The sequence below is a fragment of the Tenrec ecaudatus genome, chromosome 15, assembly GCF_050624435.1.
Source record: "Tenrec ecaudatus isolate mTenEca1 chromosome 15, mTenEca1.hap1, whole genome shotgun sequence".
Taxonomy (NCBI): domain Eukaryota; kingdom Metazoa; phylum Chordata; class Mammalia; order Afrosoricida; family Tenrecidae; genus Tenrec; species Tenrec ecaudatus.
In genome coordinates, this window is record NC_134544.1 from 26,359,277 (window position 1) to 26,387,236 (window position 27,960).

The 27,960-nt window shown below is 53.1% G+C and overlaps 1 protein-coding gene across 1 annotated transcript in view; it reads left to right on the forward strand.

Annotated features, from left to right (window-relative positions):
- Positions 1 to 24,858, forward strand: part of MYO5B (myosin VB) — a 169,098-nt gene extending 144,240 nt beyond the window's left edge. Inside the window, exons 31-40 of the mRNA XM_075533231.1 lie at positions 1,096 to 1,294; positions 3,779 to 3,872; positions 5,080 to 5,223; positions 9,233 to 9,384; positions 11,797 to 11,886; positions 14,121 to 14,271; positions 15,574 to 15,859; positions 16,458 to 16,632; positions 18,376 to 18,456; positions 24,706 to 24,858. Of these exons, the coding sequence (XP_075389346.1) occupies positions 1,096 to 1,294; positions 3,779 to 3,872; positions 5,080 to 5,223; positions 9,233 to 9,384; positions 11,797 to 11,886; positions 14,121 to 14,271; positions 15,574 to 15,859; positions 16,458 to 16,632; positions 18,376 to 18,456; positions 24,706 to 24,858 (1,525 nt within the window). The remainder of the gene's footprint in view (positions 1 to 1,095; positions 1,295 to 3,778; positions 3,873 to 5,079; positions 5,224 to 9,232; positions 9,385 to 11,796; positions 11,887 to 14,120; positions 14,272 to 15,573; positions 15,860 to 16,457; positions 16,633 to 18,375; positions 18,457 to 24,705) is intronic.
- Positions 24,859 to 27,960: the final 3,102 nt, after the last annotated feature.

The window sequence follows — 27,960 nt, forward strand, 5'->3', positions numbered from 1 at the left end:
CGTGATGCCCCGTGGTCGTGTACCTGGTGAATGGGCAAGCCGCTCATCACCTCTATCCAGAGATCCCTTCTAGTGTTCTTTTGTTGCGATCAGTCTGGTGAGGCCATGCTCGTGGTGTAGACTTGGCCCTGCTCCCTCCTGTCTGGTAGACAGCCATCTCCTCCCAAGTCAAAAGCGTGGTGCCGCTCTCCTCACCCCGGGCAGCCCTGGGCAGGCTCAAATAGCTGTCCTTGGGCCCCTACCTGTGTGGTTACCCTGGGCCCCAGTGTTCTCTGCATCCCAGGTCCACGGGGACCTGGTCCAGGGGCTTCTGACCCTGCATTCATGCAGTGCCCACCCTGCCCATGAGGCTGGGTGCACATGAATCAAAGCTGACTCGAGGGGGATGTCCCAGAGGACGGCACCAGTTACATGTGTCAACGTTACACTTCCTGGGGCTGGGGCTGCTCCAGAGTCTCTACGGCCTGCTCCCCAGAATGGCCTAGTGACCTGGCCCCTCTGGGCCCACACTTCTCTCTGCTCTGCTACACCCCTCTCCGCACCACAGGGTGCAAGCCCATATGCATCTGCAGGAGGGCAGGAGAGCGAGGAGCGTAGCAATGAAGACCCATAGGAGGCCGGGTCTGATCTGTCCATCTAAAACATGAGCTTGGCCTTCAGGATGAGCTCGGTCCGCCAGTGTCTTGCCTGAATGAGGAGGTCAGCACTGGCAGGCATCAGGCCGCAGGGCATGGTCTGACTTAGCATATGAGAGGCGACGATTGCTGTTGGTGGCACTTGGACAAGGAGTCCATCTCTCCGTCCCAAACCACCAGCCCATGCTCCCAGGTGGAGGAACTCAAGGCTGTAGTAGGTCAAGGGAGAAGGAAGGGCATTGATGGGGACCTAGGGTTCCTGTCCTTGAGAAGGAGACAGGCTGGCCTGCTTGCCTGGTGACCCCAGGCTGTCTGTATGCCCCTCATCCTTGCCCCTCTGAGGCTGCGCCCTGCGGCACTGAGCTTGGTCGGTGCTCTGCTGTGTCTCCATCCCATGGCCCTGCCCCGAGGACGCTGCCTTGAGCAGCAAGGTTACCCCCCACCTCCCTCCCTGGCCCAGGTTGCTGGAGGCCCAGCTGCAGGCGCAGAGCCGCGAGCACGAGGAGGAGGTGGGCAGCCTCAGAGGCCAGGTGGAAGCCCTGAAGGATGAGCTGGACACACAACAGCAAACCTTCTGCCAGACGCTTCTGCTCTCGCCGGAGGCCCAGGTGGAGTTCGGCGTCCAGCAAGAGATGTCTCGGCTGACCAATGAGAACTTGGTGAGTGACTGGCCTCCCGGATGGGCGCTGGGAAGTCACCTTCAGGCAGCAGACGGACCAAGGATGGCCTTTAGGCAAGTGGGCAAGACAAGGGTTGGTAGAGCTGCTTCCGTTAACCCATTGCTGTCTGGTGAGCCACCCAGAAGCCTAGGTGCTTAAACCGCCACCACAGGGGGCAGGAAGGAGGATCCAGCTGGTCTGGGCACTCGCTGACTGGTGTTTTGGCGGTAGATGGCTAGGCTTTCTTCCAGGAGCCCTGGTGGAAGGCGTAGGGGGTGTGGTGAACGTCGCATAGGAGAATTAATACCAGACACTGTAGCCTCAAAAAGGTGGGAGGTTAATGATTCCCGGAATGTCCAGCTCTCCCAAGACGCTCTTCAGGCCCACTCTCTCCCCACTCTTCCCTGGAGTCCCTGGGGTCTGCGATTCACTGTAGCGACCCACAGAAACTCACAGAACTTTGAGGAAATGTCCCCCAGGGTAGAGGGTGCTGTTTGATCCCAAATCCGAAGGTGTTTTGCAGGCAGAGGTGAGCCGGATGCAGGGTCCACAGGCAGAAGCCAGAAATGCCCTGAAGTCACAGCAGGGCCTCTTGCAAACCCTGAAGCTCAGTCGGGACACACAGGCAGGCTCAGGAGAACTGGACGGTGGTGTTAACATCCCAGTCAGGGAAACAGAGGGTGGAGTCCAGAGTCACACCCTCTAGTCTGAAAGACACCCCCAAGGAAACAAAGAGTGTGACTTAGCTCACACCCTCCCCTACGCAGGTCTCGCTGCCACCCCAATTCTGTCCCTTAGCTCCCTAGAGAAGGCCCTCCAAAGTGGGGCTCAGGCCAAAGGTATATCAGAACCCTGGGCTCTGCCAGAGTTGTAATACATCAGATAACCGACGGCTGCTAGAAGAGCTGTATTAATTGACCGCAACTCAGTGGGTTACACATTGGGCTGGCAGCCACAAGGCCGGCAGTTTGAATCCACCAACCACTCTGCTGGAGAAAGATGAGGCTTTCCGCTCCTGTAAAGAGTTACAGCCTGGGAAGGCCACAGGAGCAGTGCTGCTCTGTCCAGGGGCCCCATGAGTCAGAATGGAGTGAGGGAGTTTCCTTTCAAGGAGCCTCAGTGTGGACTCCAACCCCCAGCCTTCTTTCTGTCTACCAGTTGAGTATGCCAGCCATCAGCCCCCACCCAGGAGCCCCCTGTATCCTTCCAAAGAGCCCACCAGGGGGGTTCCCAAACCTCACAAGGCACTGTTCTACTCCCACTCCCTGGGGTCACAGCCAGGTGGACTGGACTCGGTAGGGATTGGATTTTGAGAGAAACCTGCAGCTTAGATTCCCAGGCTGGCCCGAGTCACGCTTCATGGACATGGCACCACCTTGCCTGCACATCAGAGTCATCCCATAGGAATGAACCCCAACTCGTGGGGACCCCATTGTGTCCGAGCAGGGCCATGGTCCCTGGAGGTTGTCAGGGGCCGGGCTTTTGGCGGGAAGCCACCAGCGCTTTCTCCCAAGGTGCCTCTGGACAGACTCAAACCTCCAACTACTTGCCAAACACAACACCCATCTTCCCAGGAGGTTTTTAACACCCAGTGGCCAGGTTGTGTCAATACTCTGAGTGGACTCTGAGCCAGGCACTGTGCCTGTTCAGGATCCCAGGTGACACTCAAATGCAGCCCACTTTGGGAACCACTGCCTTACACAGTCCACTTGGCAGGGCTCAGGGGTGTGAGGTGGTGTCTGCTTCAAACCAGAAACCAAGCTCACCGCCATCGAGTTGATCCTGACTCAGAGCAACCCCTGGGGGTTTCAGAGGCTGCACATCTTTACGAGAGCAGGTAGCCTCATCTTCCTCCCATTATTTGCCCTCCAAGATGTCTTCATGATTCATGAAGGGTGCAGGGTGCTCGCCTCTCCCTTCAGAGCCTTGGCCGTAATGGGTAGGGCGAGACCCTTTCCTCCGCCATCCAGCCTCCTGGGCTCCCTGACTGGACCCAGGGTGCCACTCACCGGGACAGCAAAGTCCCCGCCCTCTTCCCTCCAGAGCCTGCTGTTCACTACCCCACAGGGCTGGCTGGTTACCAGGGGCAACTGTTGCTGGGGCACAGGCAGCAGCAGAGGTTGCGTGGCTCTGGGCCACTTCCCACTGCGCGCTGCCCTTCCCTCCTATGGGCTGGACCTGCCAAGTGCCCTCCCCTTCACTCTCCACCGTCCATTCCTCCCAGGGGCACCCAGGCTGAGGCTCTCAGGGAGTGGACCTGGCAGTGGAGGGGGCAGGGCTAGGGGAGCCCAGGGATCCAGCCAGGTGCCAGAAAGTCTGAGGCGGGTGGAGTTCACCTGCCTTTATGGGGCGAAAACACTGACTCAAAGCCTGGCCGGGTCAATGAGCCTGGTGCTTGTCCATGGATGCCCCCCGGGCCACCTCTCACGAGCGTTCCACCAGGCAGGGCCCTGGACTGTTCTCACTCCGCCGATCTGCCTTCAGGACTTTAAGGAAATGGTGGAAAAACTGGAGAAGAATGAGAGGAAACTCAAGAAGCAGCTGAAGCTCTACATGAAGAAAGTCCAGGACCTAGAAGGTGGGTGTGCGTGTGTGTGCACGCGCGTATCGATGTGCACCATGTGACTGCCTGGTCAGTGCGTATGTGAGTGCTGGTGATGTACGGGTCCGTGTGTTTGTGTGTTGATTAGTTCATGCTGCACGTCTGTATGTATAAATGTGTGTGCTTGTGCGAAGCAGAAGGCCCCTGGCCACACCTCACAGAAGTGGCTCACCTGCCCTGCCCTGATAGCTGTGCCCTGTCCCGCCCCGGGAGAGAAGGGCACTGGCCCTGACAGACTGGCCATCCTCAGTTTGCCAGGGCTGCATGTAGACCCTGGAGTCAGCAGGCATCTGGGTACTGACTCTGACCAAAGCTCTGCAGGGACAAGGAACCAGCCAGGCAGCCCTATGTCCCTGTCTTCAGAGAGTGAAAGCTGAGTGGCAAAACTTCCCAGTATGAAAGAACATGCCCAGTAACAAACACACACACACACACACACACACACACACACAGTTGCTGGGGGCCCGTGCTGACCCAGGGCAAACCTCTGTGTGTGGGAGGTGAACTCTTGCTCCTCAAGGTCTCCGATGGCTGGTTTCTGGGAAGCAGAGAGCCAGGCCTTTCTTCCAAGGGACCTTGTAGTGGGGGGAAGCTCCCTCTCCAGGCTGAGTTGGGCCTCACTGCTGGGGAGGGGGGAAGGAGGAGAAAGGGCAATCCTGTGAGTGAAGGTCCACCCAAAGGTCAGCACAGAGAGGTCAAGGAGATGCTTCAACAGCCCCCTGGGGCCCCAGGACTGGTCTCATCTCATTCTGACCTCTCTGGCCCCGAGTCTGCTCGACACTTGGTGCTGCCGCCTCCCTCCAGCACCTGCTCAAGGCCCACGCTCCTGGATTGAGTCCCCCACCCCACCCCCGTACCCTGCCCCATCAGCCCCTGCGTGTCGGTGGCCACATCACTGACCACAAGGGCTTTGTTCGATCTCTTGCCATCCACTGCTGCTCTAGGAGGGCAGGGACCTTGGCTCCACCAGCACATGACCACTGTCCATTCTCCCTACCCGCTCTCCATCCGTGGGTGTCTTCCTGGTGCTCCTGTGCCTTAGGTCCCTCCCACCCCACCCCCTACCAGCCCTGGCCCTTGGCGACCTGCAGGCCACCAAGTCCAGCAGCTACTCTGCCTCGGCCCCCCTCCTCACTGCCTTGCACAGAATGCAAGCCTGCTCCCCCTTCTCGGTCCCATTCAGCCGCCCAGGCCCTGGCCCAGAGCGACAGGAAGCATGACGAGCTCACCAGGCAGGTGACGGTCCAGCGGAAAGAGAAGGACTTCCAGGGCATGCTGGAGTTCCACAAGGAAGACGAGCCCCTCCTCATTCGGAACCTGGTGACGGGTAGGACCCGCTGTGGCTCCCCTCGCTCCCCACCCCCTGCCCCCTCATCCCTCTCTCACTAGTCCACCCCTCCCTCACCTCTGACACCCCCGCCCTTACCTCTGACCTTCCTCACGGTCACCCTCCCCGTGCCCCAGGAAGTGGCTGTTTCTGCAGGGATGTTTGGAGTTTCGATGAGAGGTAAACATCAGCTCAGAGAAATTGACTTGAAAACCCGATAGAGCTGCTGCAAGCCTGCTGGTGGGGAGGCACCCGGCAGAGGCCGGGACAGACCGAGCGCCCTGGGGCTGAGGCTGGGCATTTGACCCTCTGTTGCTTACCCAGCCGGCTGCTCTCTCCATCAAGTGGCTTCACCCTTCTATAGACCAGGGGTGGCCGTCCCGAGTGGTCAGCCATCCTTAAACAGGCTGACCTTACCCCCACACTGCTGGGGAGGGAACATCTGCTTCACAGTATTGGGGTGAAAGCAAGCTCAGGAGACCTCTTGCCTCCTCCCAGACGAGTGGCTATCAGGCACTGGTACAACATACCCCTCCCCCCGCCCTTGTCAAGGGTGGCCCCGCCAACCTACAGACACACAGACCTGACCATATGCTGAACCCCTCTCCAGCTACTCAGCTAGCTGCTGTGGAGGGCAGAGGAAAGCTGAACCCAAAGTCTCTGCCCACCAAAACCTAAAATACAGCCACGGAGTCAATTCTGGCCCATAGCAACCCTGTAGGACAGAGTAGAACTGCCTGTGTGGGTTTCCCAGACGGCAACTCTTTACAGGAGTTTCTCCTGCAGAGTGGCTGGTGCTTTTGAACTGCTGACCAAGAGAGGTCACCCACTGCACCACCAGGGCTGCACGTCACTGGAAATGCGAGCGTTCCGCAGCAGAGCAAACTGTTTGCAGATGGTCTGCATGGGGGCCAGGCTGAAAGCCATCTACCGGCCGGGAGTCTGGGCCCTCACTTGCGTTTTACTTGTCAACTATTATGGACGGTCTGATTAGCATCAAAGGCCGGTCCAGAGGCATCTCTTGAGCCTATGCCCTGCCCGGTGGTGACCCTGGTGCCTGCATTGTGACCTGAGATGCACATGTCCTAGAGTGGTGGATCTGAGGGGACAAAGCAAGTCAAGTGCCAACTGGAGAAGCTGGCAGCATGTTCCCAGCCCCCACTGGGGCAGCCCTGGCAGACTATTGGAGGGTATGCCCATGTCCTCCCTCTGACCCACCTGCTTGGAGCCTGCATTGGAGTGAAGGGGGTGGGGGGCAGGAAGGGGTGAGACTATAATGCTGGCCAGCAGGGGGAGAGCTGCCTGGTTACTGCTCTGCCTCCCTCTGCAGTGGCGCCTCCTCCTGGGCTGGGCTGGGCTGGGCTGGGCTGGGCTGGGCTGGGCTGGGCTGGGCTTTTAATGCCCAGTGCTCTGCGCCTGTGGATGGCCTCCCATGCTCTCTCTAGAATGAAGAGTGGGCTGACAGCTTCTCTCTGCCCCCGGGGAGCTGTGTGTGAACCTGCTTCGGCTGGGAAGGCTCACTGCATTTTCCATCCTACCAGAGCAAACCTTACAGGGCAGATGGAGGGTGGGGGTACAGAAGTAGGAAGAGGTGTCGTCACTACTCCAGACCGAGGCAAGTACTGGCCACAAGAGAGGCTGGTGGAGACCAGCATGGCCCTGGAGAGGGGCGAAGTGGCCATGGCCAGCAGTGGGCTGCTAGGTCTTTGTACTGGGAGGCTATGGCCAAACTGACAGCCAAGTGGGCCAGAGGCCTCACCTGCCTACCCAGCTCTCTGCCAACTCCCCGTGGGTTTGTTAGCACACACCATGTGCCCCTGGGGGCTGCTCCTTGCCCCAGTGCCCATGATGGGGCCCAGAGACACAGAGGAGTCGCGTTCTCATCCCAGTGGGGAACCCACCCCCTCTACAACCTGCCTCTGGCCCAGCCCCCTTGGCTGTGGGTCAGCTCAGGCCGAGAGCTCCCTGCAGGCTGCCTTCCTCCACGTGGGAAGAAGAGCATTTGGAGCTCATGGGAATGTAAGAACCTGAGCAACTCAGAACATGCTTTTTTAAAAAAAAATAGAAAAAAAGATATTTAAGTACAGCTTTCATAGGAGACGTAACAGTGGTCAAGAGATGAAAGATACTCCCTAATGTGTGTAGGTACAATGGTAAGTGAAACTACTGCTTCTAGGCTTTTATAACCCTGGTTTATTCCCAGGAAGACGTCCTTAAGCATGCTCTGAGATCAGTGGGTGGCTGCAGGCACGCTCCCTCCATGATGTGCTTGTCTTAGTCTCCCTCCGATGAAAGGGTCCGATCTAAACCGTGGCCACCAAGGGGACCGGCCGGCGGCAGAGAAGCCAGCCCGGAGCAGCAGGTTACAGGGACCACTTTCTGAGGTCCCAACGGGGTCATCGTTATTGGTTGTCAGAGGGCTGCACGGTGACTGTCGCAGCTGATTTGGGGGGAATTTTGAGGAAATGGGGACTGCATCTTTGAGGAAAAGGCTAAGGACCCTTGTGCAGAGGGATGCTTTTCCCGTCACAACAACGCACCTGCTCACGCTTCCAGCGGGGCAAGGGCTGCCGCAGGAGAATTGCACTGGCAAACCTGATGTGATGCACCCCACGGCCCTGGCCTTGCCCTCCCAAACCTTTTTGTGTGAAGAGCTCAGTGTTTCAAAGGAGCAAGGTCTGAATCTCGAGAAGATGCCGACACAGCCACTTTGTCATGGTGCAACTAGAAGAGGGGAGAATTCCTCAGGGGAAAGCCCTCCCCATGGGGTGGAAACACCCATGACCTTCAGGCGGGTGTAGACCTACGTGGGGGGGGGGAGGTGCCAAGAGGCCACACTCGAATGTGTTTCTTTTAACAAAGGTTTCTAGGATGTCTTTGTAGCGATACTTTTTGGATATGTTCTTTTAAAAAAACTACCAATAAGAAAAAACTCAATGGAGAAGCAGGCTAAATATTTTAACAGACACAGAGTGGGGGAAATCTGATCAATGAACATATTAGCTCAAATCCACCACTGTGGTGGTTCTCCATTAAACTCACAGCCAGTGATGAGGCTGGGAGAGTGGACCTTCTCCTATGCTTCTGGTGGGCTACATACGGAGAGCTGATTTAGGAGCCAGGTGGTGCAGTGGTTAGGCACTCAACGATGAACTAAAAGACTGGCAGTTCAAACCCACCAGTTGCTCAGTGGGTCAAAGAAGATTAATGTCTTGGAAACCCGATGAGGTTACTAGAAGCCCTAAGTGGCTTAATGGGTTACACATTAGACGGATAACCAAGAGATCAGCAGTTCAAAACCACCAGTGGCTCCCTGAGAAAGATGAGACTTCCTACTCCCATAAAGTTGCAGACACAGAGATGCACAGGGCCAGTTCTCCCTTGTCCTATGGGGTCACTATGAGTCACTATGAATTAGCTCGACGACTGTGAATGTTGTTTTTTATAGGATTGTTATGAGTTAAAATCAGTCCGAAGGTGACGATAACACAAACAGACCTCAAACCCACTGCCACGGAGGCGATTCTGACTTGAGGAAGGAGCCCTGGTGGCACATTGGATTACAGTGGGGCTACCAACTGAAAGGCCGGCAGTTCAAAACCAGCAGCCGCTCCCCAGGAGAAAGATGAGGCTTTCTGCTCCCATAAAGGTTTCCATCTGCAGAAACCCATGGGGGCAGTTCTAGTGTGCCCTGTAGGGTCAGTGACTTGGCAAAAGTAGACAGCACATTTGATAGAGCATACAGTCTGGGCTCCAGAAACTCTTACCTGTTGATATTCGTAAGGAGCATACTGTTGTTGGTCTTGCTTTTAAATGACACCTTCTGTACCTGCTCTTTCTGGGAGTAGGGAAGAATGGTGTCCCCCAGGGCAGCTACCCCCGCCCCCCTCAAAAAACACTACTCTGGGAAGAGCTGCAGAGAAATGTGGGGAGAAGGGTGCCTTTCAGACTCGGATGTTCAGGGCTCCAGGTGTCCCCTGTAGACCTGACCCTTGCTTGTTGGTGGCAGAGCTGAAGCCGCAGAGCCTGTCGGGCACTGTGCCCTGCCTCCCCGCCTACATCCTCTACATGTGCATCCGGCACGCAGACTATATCAACGACGACCTCAAGGTGCACTCCTTGCTGACGGCCACCATCAATGGCATTAAGAAAGTCCTGAAGGTGAGTGTCCCCGCAGAGGGAGGGGTGCGTGGTGGGCCAAGGGGACCCCGCACCTCCTCAGTGCTGCTCTGCGCCTGGGTTAGGAAGCTGTGACTCCTCCAAAAGCGGTGGCTTTGGGCACAGAAGCACTCCCCTGAGTCCTTGGGATGCCCCAGGAAGTCCCCAGGGGAAGCTGTTCTGGCTCCAGAATGGCAGGATGCCCTGGAACCCCCTGAGGCCTCTAGGGAACCCTGGGCGCTCACAGATCATGAGGGGCTGTGGGGTAAGGAGTCTAGTCTGGCTTGGCCCTGTCCCATGGTGACTGAGGGGCAGGGGTTGCTGAACAGAAGCGGGGCTGCCTCCCCTGGCCTGCCAACCGGCGAAGATGCTAGAACGACATCCTGTCTCTGCGCTTAGTGGGGCTCCTGACCTGGAGTGAATTTCAGGGGCAGGGCCTGAACCTAAGCCCTCTCCAAGCCTTTCCAAAGGACACTTGCCCAGAGCATCGGTGCTGATGTGCTTCAACTGCCATTAGAAGACAGCACCAGAGCCTGCCTTTGTGACTTGGAAGCAATTTCTTAGCTCTGACAAGAACACAACCAACCAAAGGAAAGAGGTAGATAAACTGAACTTCCTGAAAGTTAAAAACTGCTTCAAAACACACAACCCAGAAAATGGACGGAGAAAAATATCTGCAAACCAAACATCTGATAAGAAACATCTCCAGAGCGTATAAGGAGCACATGCAACTCAACCATAAAAAGATCCCTCAGTTTAAAGATGGGCTGAGGGGACGTTTTCCCAAAGAAGCTGTGCAGACCACCAACAAGCACGTGGGAGGGCAGCAGCATCAGTCAGTAGTGAAATGCAAATCAAAAACACAATGCGATACGGTTTTGCATCCACCGGAGGACTATAATAAAAATGGACACATACTAGCAAGTGTGGGTGAGCATTTGGAGAAAACGGTGGGCACAGGGGGTGGGGAGACCTCATCCATTGCAGCCACTCCGGAAAACAGTTTAGCAGTTTCTCACAAAGTTAGGCCCAGGATTGCCATATGACTCAGCGGCTCTCCTAGCGTATGCACCCAAACACACACATTCATGCACAAGCGTGTACCTGCCCAAATCCTGTGGCAGCCGTAACTGTTAACAGCCCCCAAGTGGGAGCCATCCAAGTGTCTAGTGACCAGATGAAGAGATGCACCAAATGCTGTCTAATCACATGGAATATCATGCAGCCATAAACAGAATGGAGGATTGATAACGTGCCACATCACAGCTGAGCTTGACAACACGATGCTACATGAACAGGCCAACCCAGAAAGTCTTTTTGAGGGAGGGCAAAGCCAAAGAAATGGAAAGTTGACTCACAGTTGCCGGGAGAGGGAACGACAGGGAACGATGGATACGGGCCCAGGGCTTCTCCCCGGGCTACAGAAGTATTCTGGAATTAGACAAGTGATAACGGGCCCGCACTCATTTGTGAATATGATACAAGGCACTGACTCGCCCACCCAGAGAGAGTCCATTCAGGGCATATGCATTACAGCTCCAAGTCAGGAGACGACTTCCAGGGTTCCAGTGTGACTTAGACCCCAGGCTCCTCTCCGTCCCCGCCCACGGTGGACTGCACAACCCCATGCCGTGTACGCGCACGGCCTCTCCCCTTGGGCTCGCCAGGCTCCCGCCTGACCCCTGCTTCCCCCAGAATGCTGCTCTCGCTCCCTGGATTGCCTCGCCCCTCTCCCACCCGATGACCGATAACCGCTGCCTGCTCAGCTGCTAAGCCTGACCTCACAGGTCACCCCACAGAAACCTTCCCGAAGCACCTGGGTCAACCAGCATGCCCGCCACCCCCCCTCTCCCGCCCCCCGGCCCCTCTCTTATCCACGTCCTGCCCTTATTCTTGTCAAGGCTCTCGCCGCTCCCTGAGCAGCCGCTTAAAGATAATCCCCCCCTGGCTGGCAGGATGCAAGTTTGTGATCCGTTTCCTGGCGCCCTGGTTGTACACCCTTTTCCATGGAGTTAGGCTTTGCCATGGTTTTCCAGAAGGTTGGAGCCGTCGGGACTTTGGACCACTAGACAGATGCAGTCTCAGAACACGTCACCGGCACATTAGAGAACTGACCCCCGGGCAGCTGGAGCCTTGTCTGCGGCCCTCAGCTTTGGGTCTTTGGCCGTCACGGGGGGCTGCAGGTCCTTCGTTTGTGCACACGCGCATGTGCCCCAGATCAGGGGGCCCGAGGGAGGCACTGCGTACCACCTCCAGTAATAGAGGGATAGTGGGGGCCCCTCTGCGATCCTCAGCATGGGCTGGAGCATGCTGGGCAGAGGAGGACGAAGCTTGGAAGGAATGGAGCCAGGTAGGCATGGAGCCCCATGTGGGCACCACTTGCTCACAGCTGGGGGTTGCTCTGTGTTTCTGCAGAAGCATCACGATGACTTTGAGATGACGTCATTCTGGCTGTCCAATACGTGCCGCCTCCTGCAGTGTCTGAAACAGTACAGTGGGGACGAGGTGAGAAACCCACCCCGGTGTGTCGCAGACACACGGTCCGTCCCAGCTCTGTCCTCATACCTGTCTGCTCTCACTAACCACCCTTTGCAGCACCCTTGACAACCACCCGGCCAGTAACCACAAACCGTGTGGGCATTGTTCGGCCTTTTCCGCACTCCAGGAGCCCTGGTGGCGGTGCTCACGACTTGGGCTGCTAACCGGCAAGGTCAGCAGTTCCAAACCACCAGCCTCCCCCCAGGAGAAAGGTGAGGTTCTCTATTTCCCGTAGAGTGACAGCCTTGCAAGCCCACGGGGGCAGCTCTGCCCTGTCCTGCAGGGTCGCTGGGAGTTCAAATCACAGCAGCTGGTTGGCAGTGAGTTTGCTTTTGTGGGTTTTATCTTTATTCCATCTCTTGGCTGGAACACGCTGGTCCAGACGTGCTTCCCGGATGTGCCAGGCCCTCCATGCAGATATCTGTCTCCTTAGAATCAGAACTTGGTTTCCTTGCCAGCTTTTATTAAGTCCCTTACAAAAGGGCGAGTTAAGTGTTAAGCGACTCATTTTTACTATGTTATTGGAAGACGTGACGACCTTCGGTTCAAGTCTTCCCTGAGGGTACCCTCATACTGTACAAACTTCTCCTTCAGCACAGTTGGTACTCAGTGCTACCACATGGGCGTCCATCATGTCACCCAATGCAGTATGTGTCCTCAGTGGGGCTTGTAGGGGGTCGGACAGGGCCAAGTGCTCCATGATATTCCAGCCCACGGCCTCTGAGACGATTCTGCCTCCTATCGGCCATGTAGGACAGAGCAAAACTGCCCCCTGGGCTTTGTTTCTGAGCTGTCAGTCCTGACAGAGGCAGACTGCAACTGCTGAGCTGCGGCTGGCTTCTCCCTGGTGACATTCTGGTTGGAGGCCAGGGCCTGTCACTGTCCTGCCAGGCTGTGACATGGAGCTACTCTTTTGTTCCGAGACAAGGGCCCAGCCCACCACGACCTGGTCTGCACAGTCCACGTCTCAAGGGAGAATCCAGGTGTACATTTCAGAGGTCAGGCCGCCCTTTGTCTCCCTGCCTTTGTTTGTATTCAGAGTTGGCTGTGGAATGAGAGGCTTCACTGAAGATGGGCACTTTAAAAAAAATAATTTTATTGGGGCTTATACAACTCTTATCACAATCCACACATACATCAATTGTGTAAAGCACATTTGTACATTCATTGCCCACATCATTCTCAAAACATCTACTCTCCAGCTAAGCCCCTGGCATCAGCTCCTCATTTTTTCCTCTCCCTCCCTGTTCCCCACTCCCTCATGAACCCTTCATAATTTATAAATTATTATTTTATCATATCTTACACTGCCCGGCATCTCCCTTCACCCACTTTTCTGTTGCCCATCCCCAAGGAAGGAGGTTATATGAAGATCTTTGTAATCGGTTCCCCCTTTCTATGCCCCTTCCCTCTTCCCTGCCTGTATCGCCACTCTCACCACTGGTCCTGAGGGGTTCATCTGTCCTGGATTCCCTGTGTTTCTAGTTCCCATCTGTACCGCTGTGCATCCTCTGGTCTAACCAGGTTTGCAAGGTAGAATTGGGATCATGATAGTGGGGTGGGGGGGCCGTTTAAGAACAGTCCCGACTTCTCTGTGGTGCTGGCTTTTTACACCACCTTCAATGGTCAAGGGCCACTACAGTGGGGGGGCGGGGGCGGTGCAGAGGTGGGAAAACATTCTTTTTTTAATTTTATTTTATTGGGAACTCTGACAGCTCTTAACACAATCCATACATATCTCCATTTTATCAAAACACGTCTGTACATATGTTGTCATCATCCTTTTCAAAACATTTTCTTTCTACTTGAGCCCCTGGAGTCAGCGCCTCATTCCCCGCCCCCCCTCCCTTTCCCCCCTCCCTCATTTATGCCCCCTTGATAATTTATAAATTACTCTTTGTTTTTCATGTCTTATACCAACTGCTGTCTCATTTCACCCACTTTTCTTCTGTCCATCCCCCTGGGATGGGGGCCATACGTCAATCATTATGATCAGTTCCCCCTGACTGCCCCCCTCCGACCCTTACTCTCCCAGGATCGCTGCTCCTCTTATTGGTCCTGAGGAGTGCATCTGTGCTGCAAGCATTCTTAAGAGCAGAGAGACTGGGTGGGGCGGCAGGGATAGGAAGCTTGCCCCTGTGACTGGAGTGACAGGTGTCCAGCCGAGCACAGACCGCAGACTCGTCTCCCTCCCTCCACAGGGCTTCATGACGCAGAACACCGCCAAGCAGAATGAACACTGTCTCAGGAACTTTGACCTCACGGAATACCGTCAGGTGCTCAGCGACCTTTCTATACAGATCTACCAGCAGCTCATCAAAATCGCTGAGGGTGCATTACAGCCCATGATCGGTAAGCTGACCACAGGAGGTCCCCATCTCTCATCCTGGGGCCTGGGGAGTCGTGGCCAGCACTGCCAGTTGGTGGCTGGGTGCCACCGATTCAGTTTCAACCTACAGTGACCCCATGTGCCAGAGCCACCTGGGTGTGTTTGAACTGTCCACCTTCTCATTGAGTCACCTGGGCGCTTCTGCATATCCTTAAGGAGCTGGATCTACAAGGGAGCTTCCAAAAGTTCAAGGAGAAAACCCCCATGCTTTTTTAATTCCATTTTTCCATGAACACTTTGTGTGTGTGAACCCCCCACACCTTCACATTCAGAAGGGCCTCCCACCAGCCCTGGGATGCAGGCGTTGAGAAGAGGAGCTAGGGCTGGCCCACACCATCCCACAGGACACAGGGTCACGGGCCGTGGGACTCTAGTCCCTTTCTCTTTCTCCTTTTTCTGTAGAATGCTATAATTTTCTTCCAACATGAGGGAATTTCTAGTAGGTAACAAGTAGAAATCCAAAAAGGGAAAATGGTTAGACAGTGAAAAATTAGAATCCCCTTGCCCATGATAAGGGAGTCCTGGTGACCCAGTGGTTAGGAGTTGGGCTGCTTACTGCCAGGTCAGCAGTCCGAAACCCCCAGCTGCTCTGTGGAAGAAAGATGAGGCTGTCTGCTCCGGTAAACATGTACAGCTTTGGAACCTCCGGAGGCAAATCCACGGTGTGCTCTGGGCTTGCCATGAGTGGGAATGGACCCAGTGGCAGTGAGGGAGGGAGGGCTGTTGGGAGACTCAAAGCGACTGAACGCAGTGGGCTCATAGGCCAGGGCTCCTTGCTTAATGTGGGTATGTGATCTGCACCCAGCAATCATTCCTCAAACTCTAGGCCCTCGGTCCCGAACCAAAACCAAATCCCACTGCCATGGCTCATGGCGGTCCCAGAGGACAGTGTTAGAACTGCCCCGGCACTCTATGGGAGCGACTGCCTCAGCTCTCTGCCTTCCTGGAAAGGTTTGGAGGTTGGCACTGCCCATTGGACCCACAGCACTGCCAAGGCAGCTCCTGAGCACAGACGGCAGCATAGGATCGAGCTGATGGGGCATCAGCTCGCCCGTGACCCATCAGCAGTTAACTGATGTGGAAGATGTGTTCCACAGCTGTTTGTGCCATGTGGAGACCGGCGGGGTATAAATTCTGTGTCTCGCCTGGCCGGGGCTGCATGTCCCCCGCGCTGCTGCCCGCCTCCGGGCTGGCACCGTTGTTCAAGGCCTGACCGGCTCAAGAGGGGATAATCCCTGCCCTTCCAACCAGGCTTTGCTTTGCAGTTTCTGCCATGTTGGAGAACGAGAGCATCCAGGGACTCTCTGGCGTGAAGCCCACTGGCTACCGCAAGCGTTCCTCCAGCACATTGGATGGGGACAATACCTACTGCCTGGAAGCCGTCATCCGCCAGATGAACGCCTTCCACACGGTCATGTGCGACCAGGGCTTGGACCCGGAGATCATCCAGCAGGTGTTCAAGCAGCTCTTCTACATGGTCACCGCGGTGGCCCTCAACAACCTGCTGCTGCGCAAAGACATCTGCTCCTGGAGCACTGGCATGCAGCTCCGGTAGGGGCGCCATGGCCCAGGCCGCATCACGCCCTGCTCACGGGAGGGACCACTGCTCACGGGAGGGCACCAGCCCGCCGCCCAGCCACGAAACGCCCACCTAAGGGCTCTGGTTCAACAAACCAGTCCCAACGGAGAGACAGCTGTGTGGTCTGGTTGTTTGAAGCTGGTAAATGCCAGGCGATGAGGTCCAAGAGGGAATTCCAGGGGCTTGGGAGCATGAAAGCTCACATCAAAATGTAAAGCTGTCTGCAGATGTTAAATATGTGAATTGCTTTAATTCTGTAAATTGAATTCCCCCCTCGCGTGCGCGCGCGCGCACACACACACACACACACACACACACACACCATACACACATCACACATGAATGTATACAGAGACTAATGGTATTTTCTCTTGGCTGGATGTTATTCATTCAGTCGGTCACTCGGCCATTCAGCAGCATCTGGGTGCCAGTCCCTTTCCAAGTATTCCCTCCTGGGAGGAAGTTCAGGTGGGTGGGACAATGACCCCAGCCTTAACCAGACTGCACAGTGGACCCAGTGGGCGGCCTCTGGGACCAGCTCAGCCCGCTCACTGTTGACCTGTCTCTTAGGTATAACATCAGTCAACTGGAAGAGTGGCTCCGAGGCAGAAACCTGCACCAGAGTGGAGCCGCCCAGACGATGGAGCCGCTGATCCAAGCCGCCCAGCTCCTGCAGCTGAAGAAGAAAACCGCAGAGGATGCAGACGCCATCTGCTCGCTGTGCACCGCCCTCAGCACCCAGCAGGTGCACCCTCTCTCCTCTTTGCTCTGTTCTAAGCTCTTATATCACTGTCCTCCCAGCCTTCCCCCACCTCGAGGGCGCAGGCCTGCAGTGTCAGCCAGTGGGATTTCCCCGAATGAACCTAAGACCTCTTTGTGAAATGAGATGCGGCAGGGACCATTCGTCAGTGGCTCTCCAAGCCGGCCGGGCCACTCAACCCACAGACCGCAAGCTGACGCAAAAACTGACTTGAAAGCAAGCACTTGTAGAGTGGTTTTCACTTCAAAATTTAGGATGAAAATATCCCTCCTCTCCCCGCCCCCCCCAGAAATTGGCACCATTAGCATTTGGCATTAAAAATACTTTATTGCCCACGGTCCTGCCATGACAGTGGGGATGTACTTCCATGTCGTGTCAGAGAGTCATTAGGGCCTTTGGTTTGGCTCGTTCTGACTCAGGTGACCCTCTAGCAGCAGAAGAAGCGCTGCCCTCACAATTGGTTTGTGTCTGAGAGCACTGGTGCAGCTGGTGTCCGCCCATCTCAGTGGCGGTCTTCCTCATTGCGTGTGTGCGTGTGTGCCACCCTCTGCTTGACCAAGCATGATACCCTTCTCGTGTCAAAAGTAAGGGAGACAAAGGCTCACTCTCCTAGGAGCATTCTAGGAGCTTCCTAGGAGCATTCTGACTGCGCTTCTCCCAAGGCAGGTGTGTCTTCGAGCAGTCCGCGGGACTTCCACCATCTTTCAGGTGTCCCGGTTCTTTCCCGGCTTCCTTAGTCAGCCTTGGAACCCAGAGGAATTTAGACGTTTCTTTCATGGTAGCTGTTCCTCCCCTCTGTTCCAAGCCACCCAGGGCCTAAAAGCAACACGGGCCGCATTTGGTTGCAAAGAGTCTCCCCATCCAGAGGCGCCCCTCCTGCACACAGCGAGATGCGGCTCTTCAGCGGGCATGTGCCGAAGGTCGACCCAAACAGAACCACACTCAGAAACACAAAACGCATCCCTCTGGGTGCAGCAAAGTGAGCGTGCCTTTAAGAGCTGCTTCCTTCCGTAAACATACTGAAAGTTTCCCATCTTTCCCATCGCTTTCCTAACCTCCCCTCGAGGGCGCAGCTGGCCTGGCCTCCTCCTGATGGCAGACCACTAGACAAAAGACAACCCCCCACAAATAAATGTGCTCCTTTAAAAAATGGTCCTTTTTGGGGGGGGGGGTCTGTGGGGGGATGGTCCTGTTTAATAAGACCTTATCTAAGATAAATTCCCAAGTTCTCTCTTGAAGGGACTTTAAAATGACTGGTTAATGAGAGGCTGAGGACTTTGGACAGCCAAATAAGTCAGCAGGCATCGGCAGAGCTCTGGTGGGGTACTGGTTATGCATTGAGCTGCTAACTTCATGTCAGCAGTTCAAAACCACCAACCACTTGACCAGAGAAAGATGAGACTTTCTACTCCTGTAAAGAGTTACGGTCTCAATCCCACGGGTCCTGTCTCAATCCTATGGGTCACTGTTAGTCAGAATCAACTCTCTAAGGCAGGGAGTCTGAGAGTAGGCACTGGGAGGGGGCAGTGGGTGTGTGGGATCTACTTTCTAGTCAATGTAGTCAGACTCCAAGGCACAAAGTCTCTGAAGCCCGTCTAAGCTGGGGATCTTCTCTAAAGAAAGGCGTCCTCTGTGCCAGCATCGTTGAACTATTTCTCACAGGAGCTCAAAAGTCCTCGTCTTGCGTGCATTGAGTTCTGAGCGACACTTCTGTTTGTCTCCCAACAGATTGTCAAAATTTTGAATCTTTATACGCCCCTGAATGAATTTGAAGAACGGGTAACCGTGGCCTTTATACGAACCATCCAGGTGAGTGTTCAAAGACAGAACCCTAGGGAAGTGGAAAGTCTGGGTTCTAACCTTGACATTGTTTCTGTTCCTTGAAGATTGGTCAGGTTGTAGTTGAGAAGAACCTATGTCCGAGGCTTCCTGTTGGCTAAACGGGCCATCACCAAATAACATACGTGTCACGTGCACATTATAGTCTCCGCCACTCAGACTTTAGGAAGGCCCTTTGCCACTTTGTTATTTTAGGAAATCAATTTGGCTTCTCAAGTCTGTACTCTAAGAGTTGTGTTTGTCTTGGGACATGTGTGTGAAAGAAGATACTACGGGAGTGGTTATTTAAATCGATCTTAAGGAGCTCCATAGAGCACAAACAGTTAATTCACTCTGCTGCTACCAGAAAGGCAGAGGGTTCCAGGCTGCTTCGTGGTGCCTCAGAAGAAAGGCCTGGTGATCTACTTCTGAGAACTCCATCAGTAACGGCCCTGTGGAGCACAGTCTGCATTGACTCGATGGCGCCTGGGTTTTGTATTGAGTGTCAGAACTAGCCGATGAGTCGAACAGTCCTGAAGGGGGAGTGAGGATTAAGGGAAAAAGAGAGACAGAAAGTATTGGGAGGGCAACAGTCTGGTGGACTGAAGCACCCGAGTTTATTCTGCACACTCCTTCTGTCCATGCAGAAACAACCCGGGGATAATTATCTCATTGTTAAGCAAGCACATTTGATACACATAGCAACTTGATCTTCTGCCAGCCAGACGTCCTTGAGAAAATGAAACAACCTATTTTTCCCAGACCTTGCATACTTTCTTGTTCTTAACAGTCTGTTCAAAGCATTAAGTCACAGAAGAAATCCGCAAACATTGACACATAGGTCATGAGACTTCTCAGCCATTTCAAGGCTGAGTCTTCATGGCCTTCAACAATTGCAAATATGGAATTTTAAAGAAATGTAATGATCCACTTTCTATAGCTGAGGTCTAGGTGAGCTTGGCCACGTGCCTAACCTTCTCTAACTGCCAGCACCTGACTGATAAGTCATGTCGGAAATGCTCGGGGTAAAGGGTGCACATTTACCCCACGATGTGCCTGGGAAGTGCTTTGAGAAAGGAGACTCCTTTCCCAGACTCTGAGAAGTGATGCCAACCCCAAACCCAACCCACTGCCCTCCCGCTGATTCCGCCTCCCAATGATCCTGTGTAGGGTTTCCTCGGCTGTCAGTCTTCATGGGGACAGACAGCCTCACCTCCGAGGAGCACTGGATAGCTTTGAACTGCCGACCCTATGATTAGCAGTCCCGCGCTTACCCAGCACAAGACCAGTATAAAAGGGAGAAGAATGGGATCCGTGAAGGGGAGGCGCGAGGAAAGGGCTTATCACATGCATTGAAGACGCTGCAGAACAAATGGGGCCTTTGTACAGGAAGCTGTTTCCTCTGAAACACTCCTGAGATTTTATGCAGAGTGCCTTGCCTCAGGTTTCAATGTGGGTAGCCAAAGCCATGAACCTTGAACTGCAAAAGTTTCCAAAGAACGATGGCAAAGAATAAATTCACCTTTGTGTTGTTTGAGGAAGAGAGGCAACACTCGAGAAAATGATGCCAAGTTGGACTGAAGGTGACTCTCTTAAGAGCAGTGCAAAGGGCAGGCAGTTAAAGACACAGACTACAGAGAGAAGCGGGCGCGAAGATGCCCAAATTAGGAGACCCGGAGTGGTGTCACGGAAAGTGGTGGTGAGTGAAACTTTAGGGCTTAGGAGAGAAGGAAAAACAATCAGAATCTATTGTTTTGGAACTCTGGAATCTGACCAGCCACTGAGAGCAGCTCAGGAGTGTTTGATGGAGGAAAGGGCAAGACTCTGGAACACAGCAGGCTGTCTTAGGGGAAGTACACGCAGAATGCTCCTTAGAAGTGAGAACAGCACACAAAAATCAGTTGAATTTCTGTACACTAGAACAGTCTGGAAAGGAAACCGAGGCACATCCATTCGTGATCACACCACAAAGAACAAAGCGCTCAGGAATAAGTTTAGCCAAGGAGGTGTGAGACATGGTAAAAACTTACTTACTTAAACACTGCTGAAAGAAATTAACCAGAAAAAAAACAACCCACAAACCCACTGCCATTGAGTCCAGGCTGACTTGCAGTGACCCCCTGTGCTTTCTGAGAGGTGGCTTTATAGGAGTAGAAAGCCCAGTCTTCCCCCAGAGTTTCGACTGCCGACCATACATATTGAAGCCCAACTTGTAACCACCACACCGTCGGCATTTCTGTGGGAAGAAATTAAAGAAGGCCTAATTAAGTGGGGGAAATACCCAGCATTCCTGGGTTCCCAAACCCACTGCCACTGAACTGATTCCAGCGCATAGTAACCCTTGATAAGGTTTCCAAGGCTCCAAATCCTGATATTGTTCAGATGATGATACTAATCAACCTGATCTGTAGACAGAATATGATAATTGTAAAACTTACAACAATAAGAGCTTTTGCAGATTTAGAAAAACCCGCCCAATAGTTCTCATCAAGAAACCCCAAATAGACATAATCCTGAAAAAGAACGCCAAGGTGGTATACTCGCATTTCTTGATTTCAAAACTTAGCGCAAAACCAGAGTTATCAAAACACTGTGGTGTGGGGTAACAGCCCCCATGATCGAATGGGTCCAAGGGGCGGTTGCGTAATTGATGTATAAAAGAGACATCAGAAAAAAAAACAGAAAAAAAATTTTAAAAAGACATCAGACAAGATAAAGCACGTAAATGCTCACCTCCGGGACAGGCATGATCTCGCAGCCAGATCTGCAGAGAGAGCGAATATATTTCTAACCAAGGCTTATATACACTTAGGGGACGTGCAAGCCCCCCTCATTGCATCGTGACAGGAAGAGGTTGTACAATAGGCATGCATGGAATAGGAGGGGACGAGCTAGGGGTGTGCATGCCATAGGAAGGGGTGGTATTGGGGTACACATGTGACAAGATGGGCAGACTCTAGAGTCAAGAGAGCAGTCTAACCTTGGTCCTCCTGGAGTTGGCTTGGCCTTAGTCTTTGGGCTTTCTTTCAGGGGAATAATCCGTGGGTCCTACTTAGGGTGGGACTAAAGGGTCTGATGGCTCTAGACGGCTGATAACCCTCAGGGAGGTAACCTTTAAGCAGCTGACCTCCAAGTGTGTGGTCATTGACCATGTGTTAGCAAGCAGCACCTTAGGTTTGGCATATATTATGGGGGACAGCTGGGGAATAACCTTTCTGCTTCCCACAGTGTGGTACTGGAAAGACATATAGACCCGTGGAATGGAGTCTAGAGGCCAGAAGTAAACTGTCATGCATGAGGGGACTTCCAAAAGTGTGTGTGGGGGGGGGAAGGAACGGAAAGAATACGTAGTGATTTTCCATGAACTTTTTGAGGTTCTCTCGTATCTGGCCCATGGGTTTGGAAAAGGGCACAGGCCATCAATAAAGGAACGGTGCTTCAGCAAACGGAGCCTGGGAAACTAGGTGTCCGCACAGCAGACGTGTGTTTATGATCAGGTTGTTGTAGCCTGCTGTTCGTTCCCAGAAAGAAAACAACCCAGACCGACGAAGTTCAAAAGAAAAAGTTTTATTTCCCCACGCAGAGACTGTCAGCCCTCTTGAGAGGAGACGGAGCAGTCCCCCGTTTACTTTTCCAAAGGTTTTATACTGTTGCAACGTGCAGGTCCGCAAGCAAGCAGAGCACAGAAGCGGGATATTGCAGGTAGCCATTCTTAGTCAAATAAGAACTGCTCTGAGTTGGACAATGATCACTCTGTTCTCTCATGCCTCCTGAACATACATTTCCTTCGGTACAGTCGTTGCGCAACGCTTGTCGGCACAGCCTGCCTCCCTCCTATCAGCTAGTTCATTTACAGTTCACAGTAGCTTCTTGTCAAGGCTGTTCAAGCTTTTCCTAAAGTTACTACAGGATTGCACAGAGACGAGTTGTCTAGAACAGGCAAGTTGAAAGAGACGAAAGTCGATCAAAAGTTACTAGGGCTGGAGGGTGGGGACAGTGGGGAGGGGTTGCTCCGTACATCGTTTTGGTTTGAGGTGACACAAAACAAAACATCTTGGGAAAGAGGTAGCGGTGAAGGTTGCCCAGCACTGAATGTACTTCCTGCCAAGCAAGGATGTGTTGAAATATGGCTGGAGGAAAAAAGCATGACTGAACTGTTTGTATGCTTCTCCATAAGAGTCATCAATATAAACTCTTGCATATAAACATGTTTCAGGCGTATGTATGTATGCACGCAAGCCAAGTAGGCGAGCCCAAGTCCTTCAAACCTGGCCTCACCGGGCCCCCTCTGGAAGTGGCAGCACCAAACCAAGAAGGGGTGAGCGAAAGGGTCTCCTGAAGGTGCCAATCTCGTCACCTGCTTTCAGATGCCACAGACAGAAGAGAAGCCCCTGTACCTACAAGTGCTGCCAGGAGAACTGGCAACGCACACACACCAAAGGGCATGTTGGCCGAGCCATGTTAACTCTGACACATATTAACCTGAGGGGGAGCCGGAGCAGCAAATGACTTGGCACAGCACTCTCTATTGGGAGAGAATTCAGGCCGTAGGTCAGCCAGTCAGAGGCAACTGTGGAGAATGGGCAGAGAGGGTGGAGGGTAAGGGTGGGCCCCAGGCCGGCTCTGAAGGGTGGTGCGGTCAGGTTTGGAATCTTCCTCAGTCACCTGAGTCAGGGCCCACAGTTTCGTCTGAGCTGCTTGGTCTTTGCGGGGAGCTTTGGCTTCCCACCGGTGTTCACGGTCTGTCTTTCCATCCGTGGAGCGCAGAGGGATCAGAGAGCAGCTAACACCACTTCCTGGACTTGAGCTCACAAGTGCAGTCTGCCCTGTTGCTCACGGCAGCAGACCATCAGCCTGGACATCCTGGACACGACATGCGGACTTTTCAAAAGCACATCTGAGATGAGTCAACCAGGGCGCAGTATAGCACCGATAAAACACACCCCATTCCCCTGGTTCTTTGAGGTTTCCTCACCCATCTACTATCATGGGCCCAGTCCCGCCTTTCAGTCTGGCTAAACCAGAGCACTGGTACGGATAAGAGCTCAGGACACATGGAATCCAGGTCAGATAAACCCTTCAAGAACAGATAAGGGGAGTAGAGGAAGGGGGAACCGATCACGATCACAATGATCAACACATAACGTACCCTCCCGCGAGGGGCGGTGGGGGAATGAACAACAGAAGGGAGACAGTGGTCAGTGTGTAAGATATGAAAATAATAATAATTTATACATTATCAAGGGGTCACAAGGGTGGGGAAGGGGCATAAAGTGGAGCTCCTACCAAGGGCTCAAATAGAAAGTAAATATTTAGAAAACGATGATAACATGTACAAATATGCTTGATGCAAATGATATATGGATTGTTATTAAGAGCCACCAGTAAAATGATATTAAAGTGAATGAACACATAAATAGAAAGCCCGTGGGAGATGGGAGTTGTGGTGATGTGCCCCGTGGAGCCAGTTCTGACGGGTCACAGCCCTTTTGTAGGCCGCAGATGGCCAAGTCTGTTCTGCCAGACATAGCTGGCTTCGAACCACTGACCCCCTCGGTCAGCAGTCAGATACGGAACTGCTGTATCACCTGGGTTCTTTCAAAAGCAACCAAACAAACTCACTGCCACTGAGTTGATTCCAGCTCACAGCGACCCTCTAGGGCAGGGTCAAACTGCTCCTGTGGGTTTCTGGGACTGCAGATCTTTACAGCAACGACCTTGTCTCTCTCTGCAGAGTTGCCCGTGGTTTTGAACTGTTGACCTTGCGATTAGCAGCCCAGTGCGTAACCGATACACCTCCGAGGCTCCTCTCGGCTTTAGGAAGTTATAGCCTATCGGAGGCTTATGAGGGAGGACACAGAGGCCTACGGAAGGCCAGGGACTCATCCAAGGTGGTGGCAGGATGAGGGCTGAAGCTGCCCAGACCCTTTCCTTCCAGCCCCATCGCCCCAGACTTTGCTGCTGAGATGTAGTGATCTGGGCACCTGCACGCGACCAATCTTTGTTCCAGACAGTTGAGACAAGCGGAGATGCAGGGTCATCTGCTCCCTGGCAAGCCTGGTCCAGGGTGTCCCTCCAGGCTAGTGGGGGACACCACAGCTCCTGGTCCTGGTGTCCTGCTCGGCCACCTTCACGGCAGTCGCACCAGAACAAGGTGCCAGCTGGCCTTTGAGACTTCCCGGAAGCGGCCCTGCTGGGCTGCGTGGGTGCCTGACCATGTCTCCCCCTCCCTCCCCACAGGCCCAACTCCAAAAGCGGAACGACCCTCAGCAGCTGCTGCTGGACGCCAAGCACATGTTTCCGGTCCTGTTTCCCTTCAACCCCTCCTCTCTCACCATGGACTCCATCCACATCCCCGCAGGGCTCCACCTGGAGTTCCTCAATGAAGTCTAAAGGGGCCCACACGGGTTGGGCGTGCGGGGCAGCGGATGGTGGCTCGGGTTCCAGGTTCAGCATGAGCAGGTCGAGGGTCTGCACAGAGCTCTACAGAATGAGACGTGGCTATGCCCTTATTGTATTTTATTTTATTTTTTTGTATCTACTGCTCAGAAATAAAACACTTGAAACACGGGAGGTTTTGGTGTTTCAGTTCGATTTTCAGCTGACCCAAGTCCACCTCCTAACTCACAGCTGCTATCAAAAGAGCGCCACCGGCTCAGGAAAGGGCAGTCGCCTGTCTCGTTTGGGTCTTTGCAGATAACCAGAGACCCTCCAGATTCAGATCGCAGTGGACGTGTCTGCGTTGTGTACCTTGTCCCGAGAGGGCGGCTAAGAAGCGATGGTGCTCAGAGCTGTAGTGGACACGCGCCACCCCCACCCCCACCCCAGGCAAGGAGGCTGGTGGCGAGGTGTCCGAGAGGCTTCCCAAAGGTGTTTGGGACCGTCTGCTGAGGTAGCGATGGCTGGAATAATGACCTTCAGCCCACAAAGCTCATGAGTCCTGGTTTCTGAAGCAAAATGAGAAAAACCCAGGCCCCACGGTGCTCCCACCTCCCTACGAATTTCTTCTTGGGTAAGTAGAAGCGGTGTGTGAAAATGCTGCTGAACCCAACTGCTGCCGCCAGCTGGATGGAAAGCCTCACTGCCCCAGAAGGGAGTCCATGCTCGCCCAGCAAAGCCGCTGCAGGCGTATATCTCAAAGGAGGAAAACCATGTTTTGTGTACAGATGTGCACAGTCCAGCCAGTGTGAAGGCCTGGAACCCCGCCTCCCCCCAGTCGGGCACCACCTATGCACTCCTGGTTCTGGTGCCCGAGAGTATAGGGTGGCAGCATGTGGCGGCTGAGAAGAAGATGATGTGGGCAACCATGCAAGGAATGTTCCGGAATTACTAAATTATTACTGAGAGGTTAAAAAAACAGCTGTGTTACCTTTCCCTCTCCAGGTTATTTTCAAATATGCTATGTAAAATCATTCTAGATATCTCTGCTTTGAAATAGATTTTTTTAAAAGAACAGGATATTCCGTGGTAATATTGTAACCACAGGCTTAGACATTTGCTACTTTGTATCCTGTGGCCTCTTTTCAAAAGGAGGCATTCAGTCAGAAAGGGTTGCCTCGTCTTTATGCCCCTCCTTTGTTTTTGTGCATTTCCGGGAGATGACCACTGGATGCTGGAGCCCCTGTGACAGACAGGAGCAGATGGTGTTTGCAGATCAAAGGATAGCAAACAGCCTCTCGCTTCTGTGAACTCCACCAGCCCCTCCCAGTACCTCTTAATGTCACTCAACTTAAAAGGTCCTTGCAAACACAACCCATTTCAAGCCCCAAATACTCACTCTGCTGGGCCTCCCATCTTGGCTTTCTCATTCATCCTCTTTAAGCTGAGAACCCCTAGTGGCATTGAGGTTATGCCTTGGACTGTGGCTCCAAAAGCTAGCAGTTCAAAACCACCAGCCAGCTCTGAAGGAGAAGGATGGACCTTCCTACTGTTTGTCTTGGAAACTCATGGGGGCAGTTCTACCCTGTCCTACAGGGGCACTGTGAGTTGGCAGTGAGTTTGGATTTTTTTGGCTTTTGTTTTAAGTTTGGTGAAGCCAGAACAATGCAACACTCAAAACTCTTGACCCCCATCCACTGGCAATGGATTTGTCCCCTCTCTCCAGTCAACAGCCTCTCCTGCATTCCCCAGGGTGCCCTTCTCAAATAGATTGAACTAGAAGTACCCCTTCATGGGACAAATGCTCCATGCCAACTTGGACGGCCAGTCTAAACCAATTGGGTCAGTGGCTACGTCTTCAGAGTTGTTTGTTGAGAGGTCATTTGAACATTGTAGAGCAGTTGAACTCTACACTCGAAATCTGTCTTGGTTTCTTCAAAGTCTTGACCACTTTTCCTACTATGTGCCTTGCACTGAATCAATTATTTCTCTTCAGTGAGTGTTGCTGAGGGCAGGACTGTCATGTTCAACATAGCATCCTGTCGGTTTGATATGTTGTTTGAAACTTATTATCTTTTGAAACCTTGAAACGCATTTTGAAGAGGATTTATGAATCAAATATTTATAGATCAAATACTTGTGTTTTAAGTTTTATAGGTGTTTTCCTCTAATCACGTGTTGTGTACACAGCCATGATAAGGGATGCCAGAGCTGACGAGTGTATCACCTACGTGAATTCTCCCAGCGCCATTAGAGTTGCAGGAATTAAGGCCTTTAGAGTGAATGTTTGATGATGAATTGATGGTAAGGTCTGGAGATATTTAGGGGACAGAAAACCCTTACCATCAATTCATCATCAGACATTTACTCTAAAGGCCTTAATGCCTTGCAATGATAAGCCACAGAGAAAATCAGAACCCATTGCTCCTGCATATAATCAGTGGTGTGTGCACTCTTAGCCTAATTGTGTAGCAGCCAGGCATCCCTAGTTGGAGCACTTGCAGGATGCCTGCAGGACCCAGTGGTGACCAACATGCAACAGCAGCATGGGGCAGGAGTCTGTAGTCTCCATTCCTAGAATGTTTCTCTGTAAGGTTGCTCAAATCCATTTGTTGCATGAGCCAAACATCGGCAGAGTCACTTTTTGTGCACATCTGTGCCACCATCAGAGAGCAAAGGTGGTCCAGAAGATTAAGCTAATGCCAGTGAAAACAGCAGAGCTCTTTGGCCTCGCTTGTTACAGAGCTCATTAGACACTAAGCATTGTGTTTCCAACCACCCTTGGCTGATAACCACGGGGATCCATCAGAGGGGAATGCCGCTGCTTCCCAAAGTGAGGTCACGTTCAAGTTTGGATGTAACACTTTGCCTACCGATGTTTACATGAAGGACTGACCCTCGGAACGCTCACATTCAGGGATGACTCAGACAGTGTGGAAGAAATAATACTGATGAAAATAGTGTTCCACTTGGAACAAATCTGTAAAGTACACCTTTGTTTTGATGCTTGTAATCTTTAGCTATACTGTTCAGCTATGAATGGAAACTTGTGGAAATAAATACTTTTCAATAAATGAAGTGGTGTGCCAAATGTACCTGAGAGTGAAGCTTGGCAGT